Here is a 19,714-nt window from a genome sequence, read left to right on the forward strand (position 1 = left end):
AGTCCATTAGTTAATTGTTTGGACTTAGGTAGCATACTGCTACCAGACCCTGGAAAAAATTTCCTGTTATAGTACAAATTAAATCTGGTCTCATCTGGTTTGGACATGCTGAATATGGAGCTGCCAGGGAAGAGGAAAAGAGGAGGGCCAAAGATGTGGCGAGAGAGGACATGCAGGTGGCTGGTGTGATAGAGGAAGATGCAGAGGACAGGAAGCGATGGAAACGGATGATCCGCTGTGGCGACCCCTAACGGGAACAGCCGAAAGTAGTAGTTATAGTAGTAGCACAATTTAAATTTGGTCTCATCTTGATTTATTTCTATTTAAAGAGGAACAAATAGATACTTGGTTACACGTTCTCGTCTGCTTCAGAGAGCAGCCGGAAAACCGTGCAATAGAGAAGGCAGAGATACCTTGTCCACGTCCCGCCCCCATTTAATCGTTGTGTAATCCGATTGGCCCGCTGAAGGTCGAGGAATATAGAATTGGAATGAATAGAACATGAGACCCATTCAACTCCGTCCATGCTTTGCACATTCATTCTAAAATCTAAAATCAGTCAGGAAGACACCCTAAACCCCATTGGTCAATAAAATAATAACGTTAAAAAAATGTAAAAAAATTTTGGCAAAAGAAAATACTTTTTTCCCCCTTTTCCTTTTTTTCTCTGGCAACCTGGCTTGACAGTACTGGGTTAACAATGAGTGTTGAATTTTGGTAGTTTTTCATCAGTTCAAGTGACATTTTTAGAGAGAAATATTGATCAGAAATGAGCAGATGAAAAATCACTTTGATATCATTTACATACGTCTTTACACATTTTTAAGTAAGCTTGTTTCATATCGGCAGTATTTCTAGTTGGCACTTCAAAATAGCTTCCTTTGTTAAAAACAGTTTTAATCATTTGTCCACCAGTAATAAGTACAATCTGTAGAAAGAAAAAACAGGTTTGAATGAATCTACTTTCGAGCCGAAAATGTAGCAGTTATTTCTTAAGAAGTGTTAATCGATTTTGATCAGTCAGCCACTTCAATAGAGTGGAAACCGCAAACTGAAAGTCCATAAACCCTAAAATGTCCTCAGAATACTGCTATAACATCAGCAGGACATGGATATTTTCAAATGTTTGTTGAATGTAAAATGTCTTCAGTAGAGCAGTTAGGCCTAAAATGTTGCGCAAAGACCTCCACAGTATCGATAATCAATATGGTTATCCATGACCTACGAGGGGGTCAGATAGCTGTTTTGCCGTTATGAAAAGGACTCGCTTGAATAATCCAAATGCCATCTGCACATCACAACATCTGCTTACAGACATAAGAAACGTGATATTTAAGAAACTAACTCATCACACTGAGTTGTTCAATATAAAACCAGAGCCAGTTATCAAATAATTCAGTTATTTCGGTAACTCGGACCTCGTCTTGCGATGACAAAATTGCGTCACATGACAATACCTGAACGTCAACACCGGCGGCAGACGACAAGCGATAAAAGCGCTTTTCTAGGCATTCTATTTCTATGGCGGAAACGAGAGGTCAGAGGGGAACGGCCAGAAGTAACCCGTATGCGCATCATCGCATCACCCCACTCTCTGCTGTTAAAGCGTCGCTTGTAGTTGTATGAGCTCATCGTGATGTGATTTTTTTATGTATGTGTATATATATTGTTATCAGTTGGAAATGCAGGTCTGAGAGACAATATTGAGTAACGAGTCGTTGGGAATCAACGTTTCAGGATTGCGTGTCGATTTATTGCACACGGTGAGTTTATCTTTGCCGATCTGTGTCAGGTCGGCGAACCTTAAGTTGCTCTTGTCACTAACACCCTACCCGCTTCGCCAGATGCAGGCAGACCAGACCACGCGTCAACGCCGCCAGCCGGGGACGCCTCACCACTCACACCCTGCCTCTCTGCCGGTGCTTTTACATAGCTTGACTCGACTTTTTAAATGCAGCTTAACTAAGCATTCAGATCTGGCGATCATATCGTCATATATGTTATGTGTTTTTTGTTTTTTTTCCACGGGGAAACAACAGTAATCTGTATCATGCTGTCATGCTCAGCTGGCTCACGTTCTTAACGTGTGCGGCGGCTGCGTTGCTCGGCTTGTTTTTCTGGTCCCGCAAGCAGCTATCGATAGGTAAGGTGTGCCTTCAAAAAGTTCACATCAACTTGTGCACGGTTGTCTGTTAGATACCTATCGGCAGATATTAGTCCCGCGGTAATGAAGAGGGGACGATGAGCGATCGATTGATTTACGTCTCATTGGGCACGTTTCTAATACAAATCTGTGAACGTTCTCATATATACCAAGTCCAGTTGCGCTTGATTCAACTCCTTTGGATTTCTAATACAACATTCTAGACGAATGAATTGACCTTGTCATCTTTGGGAGTAGTAAATGAACCCCCCCCCCCCACACACACACACTTTTCCTCAGTTATTAAATTTGGAAAATTTGGAAAATAAATAGAGTAGATTCATAGCCCAATGTATTGTATGCATAAATCAGGCTGTCCTCAGAAATATCTCATAGGGGTTTCTCATTAAGATAGATAGATTGTTATGGACATTCTTGAGGAAATTTGTTGCCACAACCTGTACCTCAAAATACAAGTTTACCTACATGGCATATTATGCATATACACATCCATAAGTACACGAGTACAACCACAGATTACAAACATAAATGGGCTACGTCACATATCACATTCAGTGGGACACGGGAGTTATGGGTTTATTTTAGAAATGGAATTATTTTAAAGTTTCTGTATTTCTCACAAAACAGTGTTCAGTTTTGATGGTGAATATGTACTGGCAGCACATAAGGTACCTCTCATTATTCAATGTATGGTAATATATGGTCTATGGCACTTCCATAGTCCCATAGTCTGCACAAATTTGATTGCAATGGTTCAATTCTTTCATATATACTCCAATGAGCAAAGAGAAACTTATCGTATACTTTGGTGTATGGAAACCCATTTCTGCATTTGTATTTACACAGTCACCCATAAAACCCAATCGCAAAAGTCCTCCATTTCTGAAATGGTTTTCAACTAGTAGAGGTATGTAGAGTAAGCTGTCTTTACTGGAGCATGCCAGAAGTGTCCTAACCGTTTGTAAAGATTTTATAGGGTTGAGTTCATGTAACCCATCATCAAAACATCTTTTTGCAAAATGCATGTTCTACCGTTTGAGGTCAAATATAATGTTTACCCTACTCTGTAAATAGTTCTAAATGGATAAAGCCACATGATTTGCTGTTGTTAATGCTTTTTGATCATCCTCAGATTGCCATACAGAGCTGTTTTAAAATTTAAATACAGAGATCTTTTTCTCCATAACCTTTACAGCATGCACTGTTACTCCCTTCATTGGTTGTGGTTTTGCAATATCTCTTGCATTATAATTTTTTTTTTCCATTTAAGCAACCCACTGATGCAATAAGACAAATATCAGCCCATGCCAGCCATATCAATCTTGTGTCACACTGTACCCTGAATTTTGGACTCGGTGTCTCCTTTATAATGGTTGCACCCTCTCTGCTCTGTCCCTCACAGTGTTTGCAGCCTGCTCGTGTCACCCAGCCATGGCACAGCAGGATCCCCCTGCCAAGAAGAACCCCGCTGTTGCTGCGTTGCACTCCCACTTCATTGTGGGGTCTGTGTCAGAGGAGAACTCGGAGGATGAGACTCTGGGAAAGGCAGATGTACAACTGGAGGAGAAGGAGACTCGTTCCCTGTCACCGTCGTCTATCAGCTCAGACAGCACCTACGACATGGGTTTCGAACACATTGATGGCTCTTTGCACAACCTAAGGTCAGAATTTGAGCCTTGACTGATGTGCTGGTTTATTGGTTCAAGTCCAGCAAAGGATATAGACAACAGAAGTGTACAACAATGACACGATGTATTGTGATGGCAATATGAATGGTCATCTTTAAGATATTTTCTCTCTACTTAATGTCTTTTGTATTGCTTATTTTTTATAGATGTGTGGTAGCTTTGTTTTACCTTCTAAACTGTTTCTATACAGCACCAAAATGCATTTAGGAAACTATCTGAGGCACCTTTCCGGCAAGAGAATTTGGAAGTTGGATTTGGAAACGTCCATAATAAACAGTTTGATTGTAGTATTTTGTCTAGATCAATTGTGCAATAACTGAAACATATTAATAAATGTTTTTAACTGTGATGGCACAGTCAGACTATTATCAGAATACCTTAGTTGTGCATTCAATTCGCACTAAAAAAAACAGAACATATTTGATTTGGCATAGTTGAACTGGAAAAGTCTTAGCTGCGATGATGCATGTGAATGTAATATGAATGGAAACTGCCTCTTTAAATGGTGTCTTTGTAGCACTAGCTTGTGGACTGGATTGGACCGATGCACTGAAATGGCCTTTAGTACACTATGTGTAGTGCACTGCGCTCTGGGCTGGCTGGCCCCCTTCTCTAGCATGTGTGAAAAATGTGGTCTCACTAGCTTTACCTTGCAGTGAGGTTTCTCTGTGTTGTGTGTCCTAAGAGGCTACTGTGTGTTTGATCACTATTCCAGCCTATTTCACTGGCTGTTTCAAAATGAAAATGATGTCATATTTTTCATCCTAAACCTTCCTAGATACATATTGCAATATTAAAGAATAAAAAGTAGTTACATAATTTCACCCAATATTTACTACTTTTAACTTCCAAAACTCCATTTGTAAAGAATTAAGCACTGCAGAAAAGATTAGGGGGATTTTAAAGTCATTAAATCAGACTAAATTACAGTATTTATCAGATGCGCTAGACTGTTTTCCTTCAAGAGTTATAGAAATGCGGGCCTTGCTAGATTTTGTTTTCCACCTAGCAAAAAGAGTTTTACCTTGACATGACTATTAGGCCCAATTTGCCTTTCATTGCATCATTTGCAGTGTGACTGTTGCACATATAGGAATGTCAATTCTGAAATTATATATTATTCAAACCTATTACCGTGGCTTTGAACAGCAAGATTTAAGATGTTTGGAGCTTACGGAGGGAACCACCTATTGTACATTTTTGTTTTGATCATCTTATTCTCTTTGGTGAGGTGAAACTTTTAAGCTTCCTTATAACCATCTCTGATATGCTTTCGTGTTTAAAGTCGCTTCTCCTTTTTAAACATGTATTGATTGAGATGTATGTTGTCTGCCATGGAGACAGAGGTATACATTGCTCTTTCAGCATTTTCATCAGAGGTATAATTTTGGAACCCATCCTGTTTTAGACCCTTATCTTCATCCTCATCCTCGTCAGGCTCTCCCAGACATCCTGTCTGGTTTCTCGGGTTTGGTTTCACAAGGAGAAAAATGCTGACAGTGGTGGGGGTTAACTGAAATTAGGCTGGGACTTGTGCTAAAAACTGGAAATACTAGGCATGTGTATCTGCCCCTCCCCCATTTTAAGGTCTCCCGCAGGATTGGGTGAAGTGATTCAGCTCTGTAGCTGGATGGTTTATTCATCTGGGCCTCATTTTGTTCTCGCCAGTACCCCAATAATGATGCAATAATGCAGTGTCAGCCCATGGGAGCCAGCCAGCCAAACAAGCTGTAGTGCTGCCACACCTTCGCTGTGGAGTGTAAGATCCCTCCCCCTGTGCTCCCTATTCCCCCTATAGATCATACTGAGGGCGGAGCTATACTGAATGACTGCTGTTCCTCCCACAGAAGATGCCTGCTGAAGCCTGTAAACGCATTTCAGGAATGAACCCATGCGCTCGCTGTTCTCGTTCCCTTGTATTTTTTTAATGCCATCTTGTCATTGGTGACACAAACAGACCAATAGCTCTCTGTCTGTCTCTCTCTCTGTCTCTGTCTCTCTCGCTATATATAAATCAGTGTTGGTTCTGTCCTGTTGCTCTTCCTTCTAAGCCTGATTAAAAGCAATGCTATGATCCTTCTGTGATTACTCACATCATATTGCATGTTATTTCTCAGATGTTCTCCTTTGCAGTAGCCCCAGATTACACTTTCTCTTGCTACCTTTAGATAAGTAGCCTATCAGTAGCTCTCTTATCAACCTTTGGTGATGTTAGTGTCCTTTTATCTACAGGACAGACTAGCCATAAGTTGTTTTAAGTGCATAGCTGCCATTCAAAAGCATTGCATAATGTTGCCCTCATCAAGATGAAAAGCCGAAATTCCTAAACTAAATTGTTTCTTGTTCGGCACAAAATTCGAAAGTGTGAATTATCTCTTTGATATTGGTCTCATCTTCAAAAGATGATATTCTCCCAATACTCGCCGGTTGTTGTAAAGGTTCTCCGTTAGAGCTGAGAACAGCCACTTTTTAAGCCATTACTCAAAACACATCTTTTTCACTGTGCTTTCACTTTGCGAGTGTAATCCCTTCTACCGCTGTTTATTAGCTCTTAATCTATTGTGAAATAATTGTGACTTTTTAGTTTTCATTTAATCAATTTTATTTTGAATCATATTCTTCACAGTTTTTACCAAGGTTTGCTGTTTTCTTTTGTTATCTTCTTTTTATCAGTCTTTTCATTCAATGTCAAGTGCAGTACATTATGTACTAATGTATGAAAAGCGTGATTGATTGATTGATTGATTGATTAATTGAAGGTATAATCTGTGCATTCTCTACCGTTCTCCTAACAGGCCAAGCATGTCCGGGCTGCACTTGGTGAAGCAGGGCAGAGACCGGCGTCGGATCGACCTGCAGAGGGACTTCACGGTAGCCTCCCCTGCTGAATTTGTTACTCGCTTTGGTGGCAACAAAGTCATTGAGAAGGTAATTATTGTTTGTACTGAGCACTGTTTTTTTTAACCCCCTTTTTCTCCCCAATTGTATGCGGCCAATTACCCCACTCTTCCGAGCCGTCCCGTTCGCTGCTCCACCCCCTTTGCTGATCCAGGGAGGGCTGCCGACTACCACATGCTTCCTCCGATATGTGTGGAGTTGCCAGCTGCTTCTTTTCACCTGCTTCTTTCACCGCTTCTTTCAACTGGATGTGGGTTTGTGTCCTGGTCGCTGCACTAGCACATCCTCTGGTCAGTCGGGGCACCTGTTCGGGGGGGGGGGGGGGGGGGCTGGGGGGAATAGCGTGATCCTCCCACGCACTATGTCCCCCTGGCGAAACTCCTCACTGTTAGTTGAAAAGAAGCGGCTGGCAACTCCACATGTATCGGAGGAGGCATGCAGTAATCTGCAGCCCTCTCCGGCTCAGCAGAGTGGGTGGAGCAGCGACCGGGACAGCTCAGAAGAGCAGGGTAATTGGCTGGGTGCGATTGGGGAGAAAAAGGGGAAGAAATTAAGAAAAAAATTTCAGTTTTTGAGAGACCACCTGTAAACAGTTGAGCTGTGTCTTTATATCCTTTAAAATTTCCTTTAAGGTGAATGATTTATTTTCTCCAAAAACAAAAAGCTTTTAACATAGTTCAATTGATATTGAGCAGTTGCTAGTATCAACTACTGATAGAAGGTGAATGGTGATTTTACGGCGATGTTACCTCCCTGCTGTATGACAAGATTACACCAGATTTTATTGATTTAGATGGAATCATTAATTCTAATGTTTAGAATTTGTATTAACTTGATATTAGCATACTAACCAGTAATTCAACTGCTTTGGCTGTTTAGGTCCTCATTGCCAACAATGGCATAGCAGCAGTGAAATGTATGCGGTCCATTCGGCGTTGGGCCTATGAAATGTTCCGCAATGAAAGGGCAATCCGCTTTGTGGTCATGGTTACCCCAGAAGACCTGAAGGCCAATGCAGGTGAACCTTCCACTTGTACAACCCTGTGCACATGCAATAATTGTGTGATATTTAAAGACTCAACAAAAAGCCTGATTCAGCTAAGCTGTATACTTAATGAGAATGAGCTAAGGATGATAACCTGGTTAAGAATAGCCCACCCTTTGTTTCCTTTACAATTTACTTAGGGAATTAAAATTACAGATGCATATGTCATTCATTTTGTCCTCTGTGCTCCAGAGTACATCAAAATGGCAGACCATTATGTGCCTGTCCCAGGAGGGACCAACAACAATAACTATGCAAATGTTGAGCTTATTTTGGACATTGCAAAGCGCATACCTGTCCAGGTACCAACAGATACTTGTGTTGTCATCGCTTTCACAAGTTTTGAAGTGGTAATGAATGACCATTCTTGAATATATCTTGATGTTGAATATTCCTTTTTACTATGATGTTATTAACAGGCAGTGTGGGCTGGATGGGGTCATGCCTCAGAGAACCCCAAACTTCCTGAGCTGCTTCACAAGCATGGTATTGCTTTCATGGGTAAGACAAGATTTTATTTTTACCCTTTTGTTGTTATGCTTTGTTGACTGTCAAAAAAATCCATGCATTGCCTTAGCTGTTGCAAGGATGAGGATCTAATCTAACATTTTCTTCTCTCTCTTCCAGGTCCCCCAAGTCAGGCCATGTGGGCTCTTGGAGACAAGATTGCCTCTTCTATCGTGGCTCAGACAGCTGGCATCCCAACCCTGCCGTGGAGCGGAGCAGGTAGGTCTGCCCAGGTGGGCTCAATAGAAGACAAGTTAAACTAATGCTTTACTTTCTCTATGCATGCTCAATAATCCAGTCACTTAGATGACTGATGAAACGTTTCTCTCAATAAGCGTTGTGTCCAGATGAACTGATTCAATGTTCTGTGAATGCTTTACTTTGGACACACGCAATTTGCTTTTCTGTTGAAGAAATTATTTCCTCGACTCTTAAATAAAGGCGCAGAATTAGAGTTGAGTATGTTTTAAAAGGTAATCTCCTTTCTCTTCCAAGATAAAGTGACATAATAGTGGAAATCTGGGTTTTTTTATACCCTTATTTATATTTGTCAGACTTCATCTTTAATTTGCAGTTGTGGATTCAGATGCTCTTCTTTGAAGTTGTTTTAACTTTGCATTTCTTTAGGACAGATGAACTCTCATGTTGGGATTTAATGTACGTAGCTTCAGGTTAATCAAGCACATGAAAATTTGTAGCTGACTTATAGATGGTACTCTTGAATTTATATCCTTTCCGAAATAATCAGATGACATTTGAAAACGTAGAGGGTATATTTTCATTAAGGATTACATAATGACACACTAATGTAGTATGTTCTCACATATTAACTTTAAGTTTAAAGTTAAGTAACTTTAGGAGAAAGGCATATTGCACAGTATTTTATGGTTGAAACTGTTTTTGTTTAGTTAAAGGAATTGACAAAAGTTTAGTTGTTAAGGTTTCAAATGAAAAATAAACTTTTCAACATTGTGCTATTTCCTGTGATGAAAAACAAATGCTGATTGTGAGCTGTGCTCATATGTCAGGCTTGACAGTAGAGTGGACAGAGGGCTGCCAGAAGAAGAGAATCATTAATGTCCCTTCTGACCTGTATGAATTGGGCTGTATCCAAGATGTTGAAGCTGGTCTGAAGGTTGGTATTTCTCCAACCTTGACATGACTAAATAGTCCATGTGCATTTGCAATATCTCTGTTATGTGTATGCTAAGAAGCTGTACTCTCTTCTAGGCTGCAGAGAAAGTGGGCTACCCTGTGATGGTTAAGGCATCAGAGGGAGGCGGGGGAAAGGGCATCCGCAAGGTCAACACCGCTGATGATTTCCCTAACCTCTTCAGACAGGTGAGTTGGAGAGCCGAACTCCTGTTCAAAATGTAACCACCGTACATGAAAATGTAAAAGACTTGTGTTTTTTTTTTAATATACTATATATATATATATAGTATATCTGTGGTACTCGCATGTATTTCATCTCTCTGGTTCTCCAGGTCCAGGCTGAGGTTCCAGGATCACCTATCTTCGTCATGCAGCTGGCCAAGCACGCTCGCCATTTAGAGGTGCAGATCCTGGCCGACCAATACGGCAACGCTATCTCCCTGTTTGGCAGAGATTGCTCTGTGCAGCGACGCCACCAGAAAATCATCGAGGAGGCTCCTGCTACCATTGCCACTTCAGACGTGTTTGAGGACATGGAAAATGTATGACCCACCTTGGATTGATTGTTCTCACATAACTGACTGACAGCCTCATGATAATAACAAAGCAATGTTGGCCATTAGTTTCAAATAATTCAGGGCTTGGTCATCTGTCATCTTTTTATTTTTTCAATAATGACTTTCCTAAAGGGCTTTATAAGGGTGCAATCACATTGAATGCATTTTAATGTGAGCCACACCATACTTCTTTCTCGTGATCCCAACCTCATTTGAGGTGTTTTTGGCAGTGAGGGGCATTTGCAATTGCTAAGCAGCCACAGAGTTGCCTGTCAATCACTTGTTTGCAAGTGTTAGAAATACATGAATTAGCTAAACAAATCTATCCATCCAACTTCTCATTACCTATTATTATTAAACAACACGTTACCTCTACTACCATTTAGTTGTCTGAAACACAGAGAGGTGGAGGGCACTTGCTTTAGCCCTTTCTCATTCATCTTTGCAAACAGCAGTTCAACTGAGAAATTCTTCCCCTTTTGAAAATGCAATTGGACAGCAGGGAAGAAAGTGGTGGTGGTAAAGGGCATTTTTCTTGTCAGAGTTCAACAGTTTTTCAACTTTAGGTGCTCGAGTAATTTCTCCAAAAAAACACAAGGTGCTCAGGGTTTATAAACTGCGAACAAAGCGTTTCAAACCCATTGAAAACAATTAGAAAAAAGTGGCTCTTGTTGTCAAAAATACATCCAACATGATCAGGCTAAGAGTTTAAATGATTATGAAATGTATGAAATGATGGTGCCCCCCCCCCCCCCCCCCCCAGTGTGCAGTGAAGCTAGCTAAGATGGTGGGATATGTCAGTGCTGGCACAGTGGAGTACCTGTACAGTCAAGACAGCAGCTTCTACTTCCTAGAGCTCAACCCGCGTCTGCAAGTGGAACACCCCTGCACCGAGATGGTGGCTGACGTCAACCTGCCTGCTGCCCAACTGCAGGTCAGTGTTGTTGTCACACACACACACACACACACACACACACGTTACTAGAAAGCATGTTACATCACACGCTGTGCACTCGTGCCTGTTCAGCAGCCGTCAATATTAGCATGCTTCACTGCCTTCACCGTTCAGCTCCAGACTGGGCCCCTGTCTCCATGACAACTAACTGTGCAAGAACAGGCCAATATGCAGAGACAATGTAGTAGGATCCAGTGGTAGTAGCAGTAATGTGTCACGTGGTCTTTCTGCAGTATTTAGGATTGTGCGTGTGTGCATATATAGGTCAGTGGCACTACGGCTAAAAGGGCAGTGTCGCTGGGGAAGCCACACTGCCCGGCTCTCCAGGCATCAGTGTGAAAGGGATTCACAATATTCTCTTCACAGAAGGTCATTCATCCTCTTTTATTTACCAAGCAACAACTGCACTTGCTTTTTTATTCTCGCTTTTCTATTTATTGGTTGTCTAGAAAATGTAGACCAAATAATCGGAGATATACTAGACTTCACAACACTTCAAAAGGAAAAAAAAAACATTGGTGGAAAAGGCATTTGGTTAATTCAAGACAAATAGATCCACAGCACACAATTTCCCAAGTCCAGGCATGTTACGTCACATATTTTTGCTCTGCTGTGACTTTTATACACTGATGAACCAAAATATTATGACCACACATTGGTGAACCAAATAACGCTTATCATCTCCAAACAAGGACACATGTCAAGGTCTGGGTAGATTAGATGGTAAGTGAACAATCAGTTCTCGTAGTCAACATATTGAAAGCAGGAGAAATACGCAGGAGTAAAGACCTAAATGACTGACAAGGGCCAAATTGTTATGGCTAGATGACTGGGTCAGAGCATCTCTGCAATGGCAAGGCTTGTGGGGTGCTCCCAGTCAGCAGTGGTGAGTACCTAACGACTGGTCCGAGAAGGGACAAACCGGCAACAAGGTGATGGGCACCCAAGACTCATCGACATGTAAGAGCAATGAAGGCTATCCTGTCTGGTCCAAACTGACAGAAGATCTGTGGCACAAAGACATTTTTAATGATGGTTACGGGAGGAATGTGTCACAACACACAGTGCATCGCACCCTGCTGCATATGGGGCTATGTAGCTTCAGACTGGTCAGAGTGACCAGAGATGATCGTTGTCCACCATCGAAACTGCCTACAATGGGCATGTGTGCATCATAACTGTACCTTGGAGCAGTGGATGATGGTCGCACAGTGGAAGAAGTGTGCGCTGTTTACCTGGGGAAGTTTGGCACCAGGATGCACTGTGGGGAGACGACAAGCCAGTTGAGGGAGTGTGATGTTCTGGGCAATGTTTTGCTGGGAAACCCTGGGTCCGGCCATTCATGTAGATGTCAATTTGACATGTACCACCTACTTAAACATGGTCACAGACCGGGTACACCCGTTCATGGCAGTGGTATTTCCTGATGGCAGTGGCCTCTTTCAGCGGGATAATGCACCCTGCCAAACTGCACACATTGTTCTCGAGTGGTTTGGGGAACATGCTGAAGTCGTTCAATGTGTTGCCCTGGCCTCTAAATTCTCCAGATCTCAATGTGATTGAGCATCTGTGGGATGTGCTGGACTGACAAGTCCGATCCACGGCGGCTCCACCTCGCAACTTACAGGACTTGAAGGATCTGCTGCTAATGTTTTGGTGCCAAATACCACAGGGCATCTTCAGAGGTCTTGTAGAGTCCATGCTTCGGCAGGTCGGTGCAGTTTTGGCTGCACATGGAGAACTGACAGCATATTAGGCAGGTGATCATAATGTTTTGGCTCATCAGTGTATGTAAGCTATGTTGTGTATGACCAGTGCCCATGGGCCTCTTCTTGATGCTGTACCTTGCTTTTATGAGCAAAAGCTTGACCTTGTGAAAATGTCATATTTGCTGTCAGATTGCCATGGGTATCCCTCTCCATCGCATAAAAGACATCAGGATGCTCTATGGGGTCCAGCCCTGGGGCGACTGTCCAATTGACTTTGAGGGTCTGTCTACTGCTCCCTCTCCACGAGGCCATGTCATTGCAGCACGCATCACCAGTGAAAACCCAGATGAGGTGTGCTCCATAAATTCTTCTTGCCATGGACTAATTTTCATTTGTCACTTATAGTCAATTACTTATTGCATACTCTACATGTATAACTACTATATGTAGTTGTGTACCATGTACAGTCATTATGATTGTCTTATTTTTTTTAATTTTTTTTTTTTAATCTAAAATATCTAATGGAATGTATTCCAGGATTTATAGTCAGGGAAGTTCACAAATAAGGTTTCTGTTTGCATGGGGTATATACAGGGTTTCAAGCCAAGCTCTGGGACAGTGCAGGAATTGAACTTCCGGAGTAATAAAAATGTGTGGGGCTACTTCAGTGTGGCAGCAGCTGGAGGCCTTCATGAGTTTGCCGACTCCCAGTTTGGACACTGTTTCTCATGGGGAGAGAATCGCGAAGAAGCTATCTCGTGAGTACACAGAGAATATTTTTCCTACTGTGAATGCTGTCAATATAATTTAATATATTAGAAATTACTCCCATTTATCAGTAAATATTTGTCTTTTTTTTTTTTTGTAAGATTGTTAGTGCTAACGTAACCATCACTCAGTAAGATCTGTTTACACTCCATACAATTATTCTGCTTTTCATGTCTTTGTCTCTTGTAGCAATATGGTGGTGGCTCTTAAGGAGCTTTCAATCAGAGGAGACTTCAGGACCACAGTGGAGTATCTAATCAAGCTCCTCGAGACAGAGAGCTTCCAGCACAACAGCATTGACACTGGCTGGCTGGACAGGTTGATCTCAGAGAAGATGCAGGTGTGTAGAGATGTTGACATGTTGAGGTTTTTTTTCTATGGACAGAACACATAATTATGGGGTCATATTGGACCATAGTGGAGGGACATTTTGACAATGTTGTACTGATACCAGAGAAAGCAATAGCGATTATAAGATTTCTGCGAAACTTAAAAAATCCTTCGTTTTGCTATCGTGTATACTTGCTGCTGATGTCTGAACATTTGTTAACATTTCTGTCAAAGGTAAAATAACTTTTTGCTCATTCTGTGGTTTGATTGGTTTATACTCTGTCCTTTTTTAATAAAGGGTGACCATTATGAGATGTGTAATTTTGTATGTGCAGGCGGAGCGGCCAGACACCATGCTAGGAATTGTAAGTGGAGCTCTGCACGTGGCAGATGTCAATTTGAGAAACAGCGTATCCAACTTTCTGCACTCTCTGGAAAGGTAATAATTACAATGTAAAAGTAAACTGTTTCAATCAGCAAAGAAACTACACATACAGGGTGCAAACAAAAAAACAATGTCTGAAGAGAAGACAGGCGATAGTATCTCATATCTTGCTGTATGTCTAGGGGTCAGGTGCTGCCTGCACACACACTACTCAACACTGTGGATGTGGAGCTTATCTACGAGGGTACCAAGTACGTGCTGACAGTGACACGCCAGTCTCCGAACTCTTATGTGGTTATCATGAACAACTCATCAGCCGAGGTCGATGTGCACCGGCTCAGCGATGGCGGCCTTCTGCTCTCCTATGATGGCAACAGCTACACCACCTACATGAAAGAGGAGGTTGATAGGTAAAGAGAAAATTATGTTGTCACAACTGCAAATAACGGGATGTATAAGAATGGGATATAGATGAAATTTGGAAAGGATAATTTTTGAAAAGCCTTGAAGTTATTTGCAGTTTTACAGATTTCTAAAAGTAATATTGGGGTTAAGTCCTGGTCATTTGAATATGGTCACAGGATGCTGGCTGTTGATTTTCAAAGTAAATGCACCCCCCCCCCCCCACACACACACACAGGTATCGCATCACCATTGGGAACAAGACGTGTGTTTTTGAAAAAGAGAACGATCCATCCCTGCTACGCTCCCCTTCAGCGGGTAAACTAATTCAGTATACTGTGGAGGACGGAGGGCATGTGTTTGCTGGCCAGTGCTACGTGGAAATAGAGGTGCGTGTACTTCCCTATGCATGCTTGTGCTTGTGGGTAATGCATGCCTGGAAGATGTATTCATTGCTGAATAGAAGATAATCTCGGGTTAAAAATGGGCAGCTGTAAACTTTGTGGTTGCGTATTCCAGGTGATGAAAATGGTGATGACTCTGACAGCTGCAGAATCCGGCTGTATTCACTATGTGAAGAGGACCGGGGCTGCACTGGAACCTGGCTGTGTCATTGCTAAGCTACAACTGGATGACCCGAGCAGAGTGCAGCAGGTAACTTTCCCCATACACTACTCCACGACATGCATCAGTGGCACATGCATTATGACCCAGTAAGTAGCCTTAATTGTATGTTTTATATTGCTTCTGTTTTGTTTGTTTTCTCTCTCCTAGGCGGAGTTGCATACTGGTGCCCTGCCCATAATCCAGGCTGTAGCGCTAAGAGGGGAGAAGTTGCACAGAGTCTTCCACAACACGCTGGACCACCTGGTTCACATTATGAATGGCTACTGCCTTCCTGAACCTTTCTTCAGCGGCAAAGTAAGGCTCAACAAACAAAGTGTGCACAGACACTATCTATACAAATCTTAAGTGGTTATTAATTTGCTTCTTGTGCTTGAACTCTCTTAGCTAAAGGAGTGGGTGGAGAGGCTGATGAAGACCATGCGGGACCCCTCCTTGCCCCTGTTGGAACTTCAGGACATTATGACCAGTGTGTCTGGTCGCATCCCACCTGCCGTGGAGAAAGCCATCAAGAAGGAGATGGCTCAGTATGCCAGCAACATCACCTCAGTGCTCTGCCAATTCCCCAGCCAGCAGGTAACACAGACACACACACACACACACACACACACACACACATGCACACACACTACCATACAACACCCACATAAAATACATAAACAGCGGTGTGTAGTCTAAAGTGATTTGCTGCAAACCAGAATATTGTATTTGTTTTATCAAAAATATATCAGTGTATTGGATATATTAGTGAGCTCTGGAATGTCTGAGGCACTGTGTTGCTCATAACATTTTGGGAAAGACAGGAAAGAGTGTGGCTCATGAAACCTTGTTTATTAAATTCATGTATTTTTACACATAACGTAGTATATTTCAATTATCATAATTTGAAAAGAAACAAGCCTAAAGCCTCAAAACACAACTTATTTTGCTACGACATGATAATTTCAAAATGAATCCATAGAACTTTTGATAAGCAAAGAGCATCAGGCAAATCCTAGATGATGTCCTAAAGTCTGAAAGCTATGTAGTTGTATATGTACAGTACATGCAATCAGAACGTTTTAACGCCTAGATGGTTTTAACGACATATTTAAGATGTCTTCCCTCAAAGAAATTTAAGATTATTTTACACTGGAACTGTATATTTTGGATGTTACTTCAGTGGATATTTTGTAAAGAGTAGCCAGTGTGGGGATTAAAGTAATAGCCAAATATATATTTAAAAAAATGCAACAGATGTATCAATCAGTATTGACATTAGCGTGAATTGGAGTTAAATTTTGAAGAAAATATGTTCATTGTTCCCAGATTGCCAACATTCTGGACAGCCATGCTGCCACTTTGAATAGGAAGTCTGAGAGAGAGGTCTTCTTTATGAACACACAGAGCATTGTCCAGCTGGTGCAGAAGTAAGTATTTGAATATAAACTGAAACTTCATTGGTCTCAGTTTTACATCCTGCACTTAGAATCACAGACATGGTGGAGTAGTAGTTTAGTGTCTCTACATCAGCAGGCCTGTATTGGATGGCAAAACACTATGAATGCAACACCCACTTACCCCAGTGGACACAAGAGGTTTGGAGTACAAATTTCAGTTGCACTCTCCTAGCTTTTAGCTCTTTTCCGCCCAATTCAAAGATCAATTAAGTTTCATCGAATCTTTTTTTTAAGTCAGTAAACCCACTCACTCTCCATATGTTCTGCAGGATTACACTGCGTTCCATCAATGTACAATTTCTCTGTTTCTGCCAGATATCGCAGTGGCATCCGTGGTCACATGAAGGCTGTGGTGATGGATCTGCTCAGACAGTATCTCAAAGTAGAGATTCAGTTCCAGAATGGTGAGTAACAGTAGCTACACATCTGTAGGCACTGGAACAAGATTTTGATATCGGAAGCATTCAGGTTTCCATTTCCATTTTAGTCCGAGTAGTATTGGCCAATCACGTTTGAGTAACAGGAACATGCTATGGTTGCATGTTGGTAGCAGTCCATGTAGGGAGTGACGGAGGCAGAATGCATTGGCCGAAATGTCGCCTGGACCTAAAACACCTACAAAGATTACCCTTGTTTGTGTATTGTGGGGAGAAATGTTCGACTCGTGTCGACTCCTTGTTAAACAATCCAATCGGGTCTCTCAACTCCAGCTCCATTCTCTTGCCTCAAGTTGGTAATCCAACTGTAAACAATGACGGGTGCATAGAAGAGGAAGTCTTCATAGGAAACGGAAGCAAGCAGCCAGCAGCTACACTAGATGCCCCAAAACATTGGCCGTTGTCACCAGATGCTAAATCTGGGTTCCAAGATTACGTCAGTTGCTATCAGCTAAAGTATGTAATAATAATAAACATTTTATTTAAAGGCGCCTTTCATGACACTCAAAGTCACCTTACATCAAATACAATAAAACAAAGCAGTAAAAAAGTATGTCTTGTTATAACCTCCTCTCCATACATATTATATGAGTGCATGCAATTACCCTTTCTGAAATTTCTCCCAACCTTGGTTAACTAGTGAAGAGATGCAAATGACTCATTTCTAATGCTGGCCTTGCAATATTTTGCAGACCCAAGTAGAAACATACAATACAATACTCTGGGGGAAAAAACTGTAAAATGAACAGGGCTCATATTTGCTTATTTGAAAAATGTAATTATCTGTCCACCCAGTTAGTATATCAGCTTTGTTACCTTTTGCAAGTATATTATATTGTAAAGTTATTATATAGATGGGAAAATGAATTTTGTTGGCATTAGCCAAAATGCATATTTACACACATGAAAACAATTTTGGTTGGTACTGTCATCTAAAAAAATAAAATTAAAAAAAATATAAATAGCTAGTGATGCACTTGCTCTTTGAATCAAGTGATATATTCAACTGCCTACATGTGCAGAGCCTTCATATACACTCTTGCACTGAACTATACTCTGGGTTGCCATTTTATTAGGTACACCTATCTTGTAGCATGTTGCATTCTACACAGTGTGTTGTGTAGGAATGTTGTGCCATGTGGAAATGATTGTGTTGTATGCAAATTGGGCAGCTACACAGTCTAGCCAGTACAAATTCTTAATTTACCCTGGACTTAATGAAGACTCTGTGTCCTTTAATCAGTAACAATATTTTTTTACTATATTTGTAACCATACCTTATTGTTTTTTCATATTCCTAGTCTTTCAATTTTTCAGCAGGGACCCATAAAGTTCCTCTTATGCTTTAAGAAAAGTTTCAGTTCTTCACATTCTCCATGAGAGGGCGCTGCTTCACTATAATCATCTCACCATCTTCCAAACTGCTGGTGCTTTTAGATTTGTGTTGAGGTCTGTATGTGGTTATTTACAGGCCACTATGACAAGTGTGTGTTTGCACTGCGTGAGGAAAACAAAGGCGACATGGCCAATGTGCTCAACTACATCTTCTCCCACGCCCAGGTCACCAAGAAGAACCTTCTAGTTACTATGTTGATTGTAAGTACGCTTCCTTTTGGAATCAGTTTAACCATTGAGGCCACAAAATCCTTATGTAACTGACTGTCAGGCTTCTGTAATTGCACAGAGGTTTTCCAGTTGTTTGTGTTTAGTTTGTCTGCTGTATATAGCCTATGGCATGACTATAAAAGCTATTTTTATTCAAACAATTTGACACTTCCAGCTAGAGTAAAGCACTTATGGTACACTATCATCTTGTGTATCTAGGACCAGCTGTGTGGCCGTGATCCAACACTAACGGATGAGCTGATGGCCATCCTCACTGAACTCACCCAGCTCAGCAAAACCACCAACGCCAAGGTGGCACTTCGGGCCCGACAGGTCAGATTTTAACTCTACATTTTGTTGCTGGCTTGGTCTTCAGTCCCAATACAACAAGAGATAAAGCATTTGTGTCAAATCACATAATCAGTCTCATAGTAATTAAAAGTGTTGACACTAAAGGATTTTTCCACATTGATTTTTTCCTCCTTACCCAGGTGCTGATTGCGTCACACCTGCCCTCTTATGAACTCCGACACAACCAGGTGGAATCGATCTTCCTCTCAGCCATTGACATGTACGGACACCAGTTCTGCATCGAGAACTTGCAGGTAGGGACTGGGATACCAGCATTGCATTTGTGGCTTCATCTGTTCTTCTCTTATGACAAATCATATATTGAAGGTGGTGAATTGTCTTCCTTTCTGTAGAAACTGATCCTGTCAGAGACATCCATCTTTGATGTTCTTCCCAACTTCTTCTACCACAGTAACCAGGTAGTCAGGATGGCTGCCCTAGAGGTGAGAAGGACTTTAATCTCATTACTGAAAGCACCTCATCTTCACTTTGTTTTAATGAGTCACAAAACAAAGTGGTCCATCCATCTCACTCTCTTTGCTCTTGTCTGCTCTTTCTTCCTCATGTTTTCAGGTGTATGTGCGCAGGGCATATATTGCCTATGAGCTCAACAGTGTTCAGCATCGGCAGCTGAAGGACAACACCTGTATCGTAGAGTTCCAGTTTATGCTCCCCACATCACACCCAAATAGGTA

The 19,714-nt window shown here is 41.6% G+C and overlaps 1 protein-coding gene across 1 annotated transcript in view; it reads left to right on the forward strand.

Annotated features, from left to right (window-relative positions):
* The first annotated feature begins 1,690 nt into the window (after positions 1 to 1,690).
* The window catches only part of acaca (acetyl-CoA carboxylase alpha), a 40,750-nt gene continuing 22,726 nt past the window's right edge, over positions 1,691 to 19,714 (forward strand). The window contains exons 1-27 of the mRNA XM_056284929.1: positions 1,691 to 1,763; positions 3,567 to 3,825; positions 6,648 to 6,780; positions 7,630 to 7,768; positions 7,988 to 8,097; positions 8,215 to 8,296; positions 8,423 to 8,521; positions 9,331 to 9,437; positions 9,533 to 9,643; positions 9,790 to 9,999; positions 10,778 to 10,948; positions 12,868 to 13,029; positions 13,273 to 13,436; positions 13,636 to 13,786; positions 14,112 to 14,215; positions 14,344 to 14,571; positions 14,802 to 14,952; positions 15,083 to 15,217; positions 15,338 to 15,484; positions 15,575 to 15,763; positions 16,496 to 16,596; positions 16,942 to 17,030; positions 18,535 to 18,659; positions 18,888 to 19,001; positions 19,160 to 19,273; positions 19,373 to 19,462; positions 19,593 to 19,711. Coding sequence (XP_056140904.1) covers positions 3,596 to 3,825; positions 6,648 to 6,780; positions 7,630 to 7,768; positions 7,988 to 8,097; positions 8,215 to 8,296; positions 8,423 to 8,521; positions 9,331 to 9,437; positions 9,533 to 9,643; positions 9,790 to 9,999; positions 10,778 to 10,948; positions 12,868 to 13,029; positions 13,273 to 13,436; positions 13,636 to 13,786; positions 14,112 to 14,215; positions 14,344 to 14,571; positions 14,802 to 14,952; positions 15,083 to 15,217; positions 15,338 to 15,484; positions 15,575 to 15,763; positions 16,496 to 16,596; positions 16,942 to 17,030; positions 18,535 to 18,659; positions 18,888 to 19,001; positions 19,160 to 19,273; positions 19,373 to 19,462; positions 19,593 to 19,711 — 3,575 coding nt within the window. The 5' untranslated portion in view covers positions 1,691 to 1,763; positions 3,567 to 3,595. The remainder of the gene's footprint in view (positions 1,764 to 3,566; positions 3,826 to 6,647; positions 6,781 to 7,629; positions 7,769 to 7,987; positions 8,098 to 8,214; positions 8,297 to 8,422; positions 8,522 to 9,330; positions 9,438 to 9,532; positions 9,644 to 9,789; positions 10,000 to 10,777; positions 10,949 to 12,867; positions 13,030 to 13,272; positions 13,437 to 13,635; positions 13,787 to 14,111; positions 14,216 to 14,343; positions 14,572 to 14,801; positions 14,953 to 15,082; positions 15,218 to 15,337; positions 15,485 to 15,574; positions 15,764 to 16,495; positions 16,597 to 16,941; positions 17,031 to 18,534; positions 18,660 to 18,887; positions 19,002 to 19,159; positions 19,274 to 19,372; positions 19,463 to 19,592; positions 19,712 to 19,714) is intronic.

The sequence above is a fragment of the Lampris incognitus genome, chromosome 8 (assembly GCF_029633865.1).
Source record: "Lampris incognitus isolate fLamInc1 chromosome 8, fLamInc1.hap2, whole genome shotgun sequence".
NCBI lineage: Eukaryota > Metazoa > Chordata > Actinopteri > Lampriformes > Lampridae > Lampris > Lampris incognitus.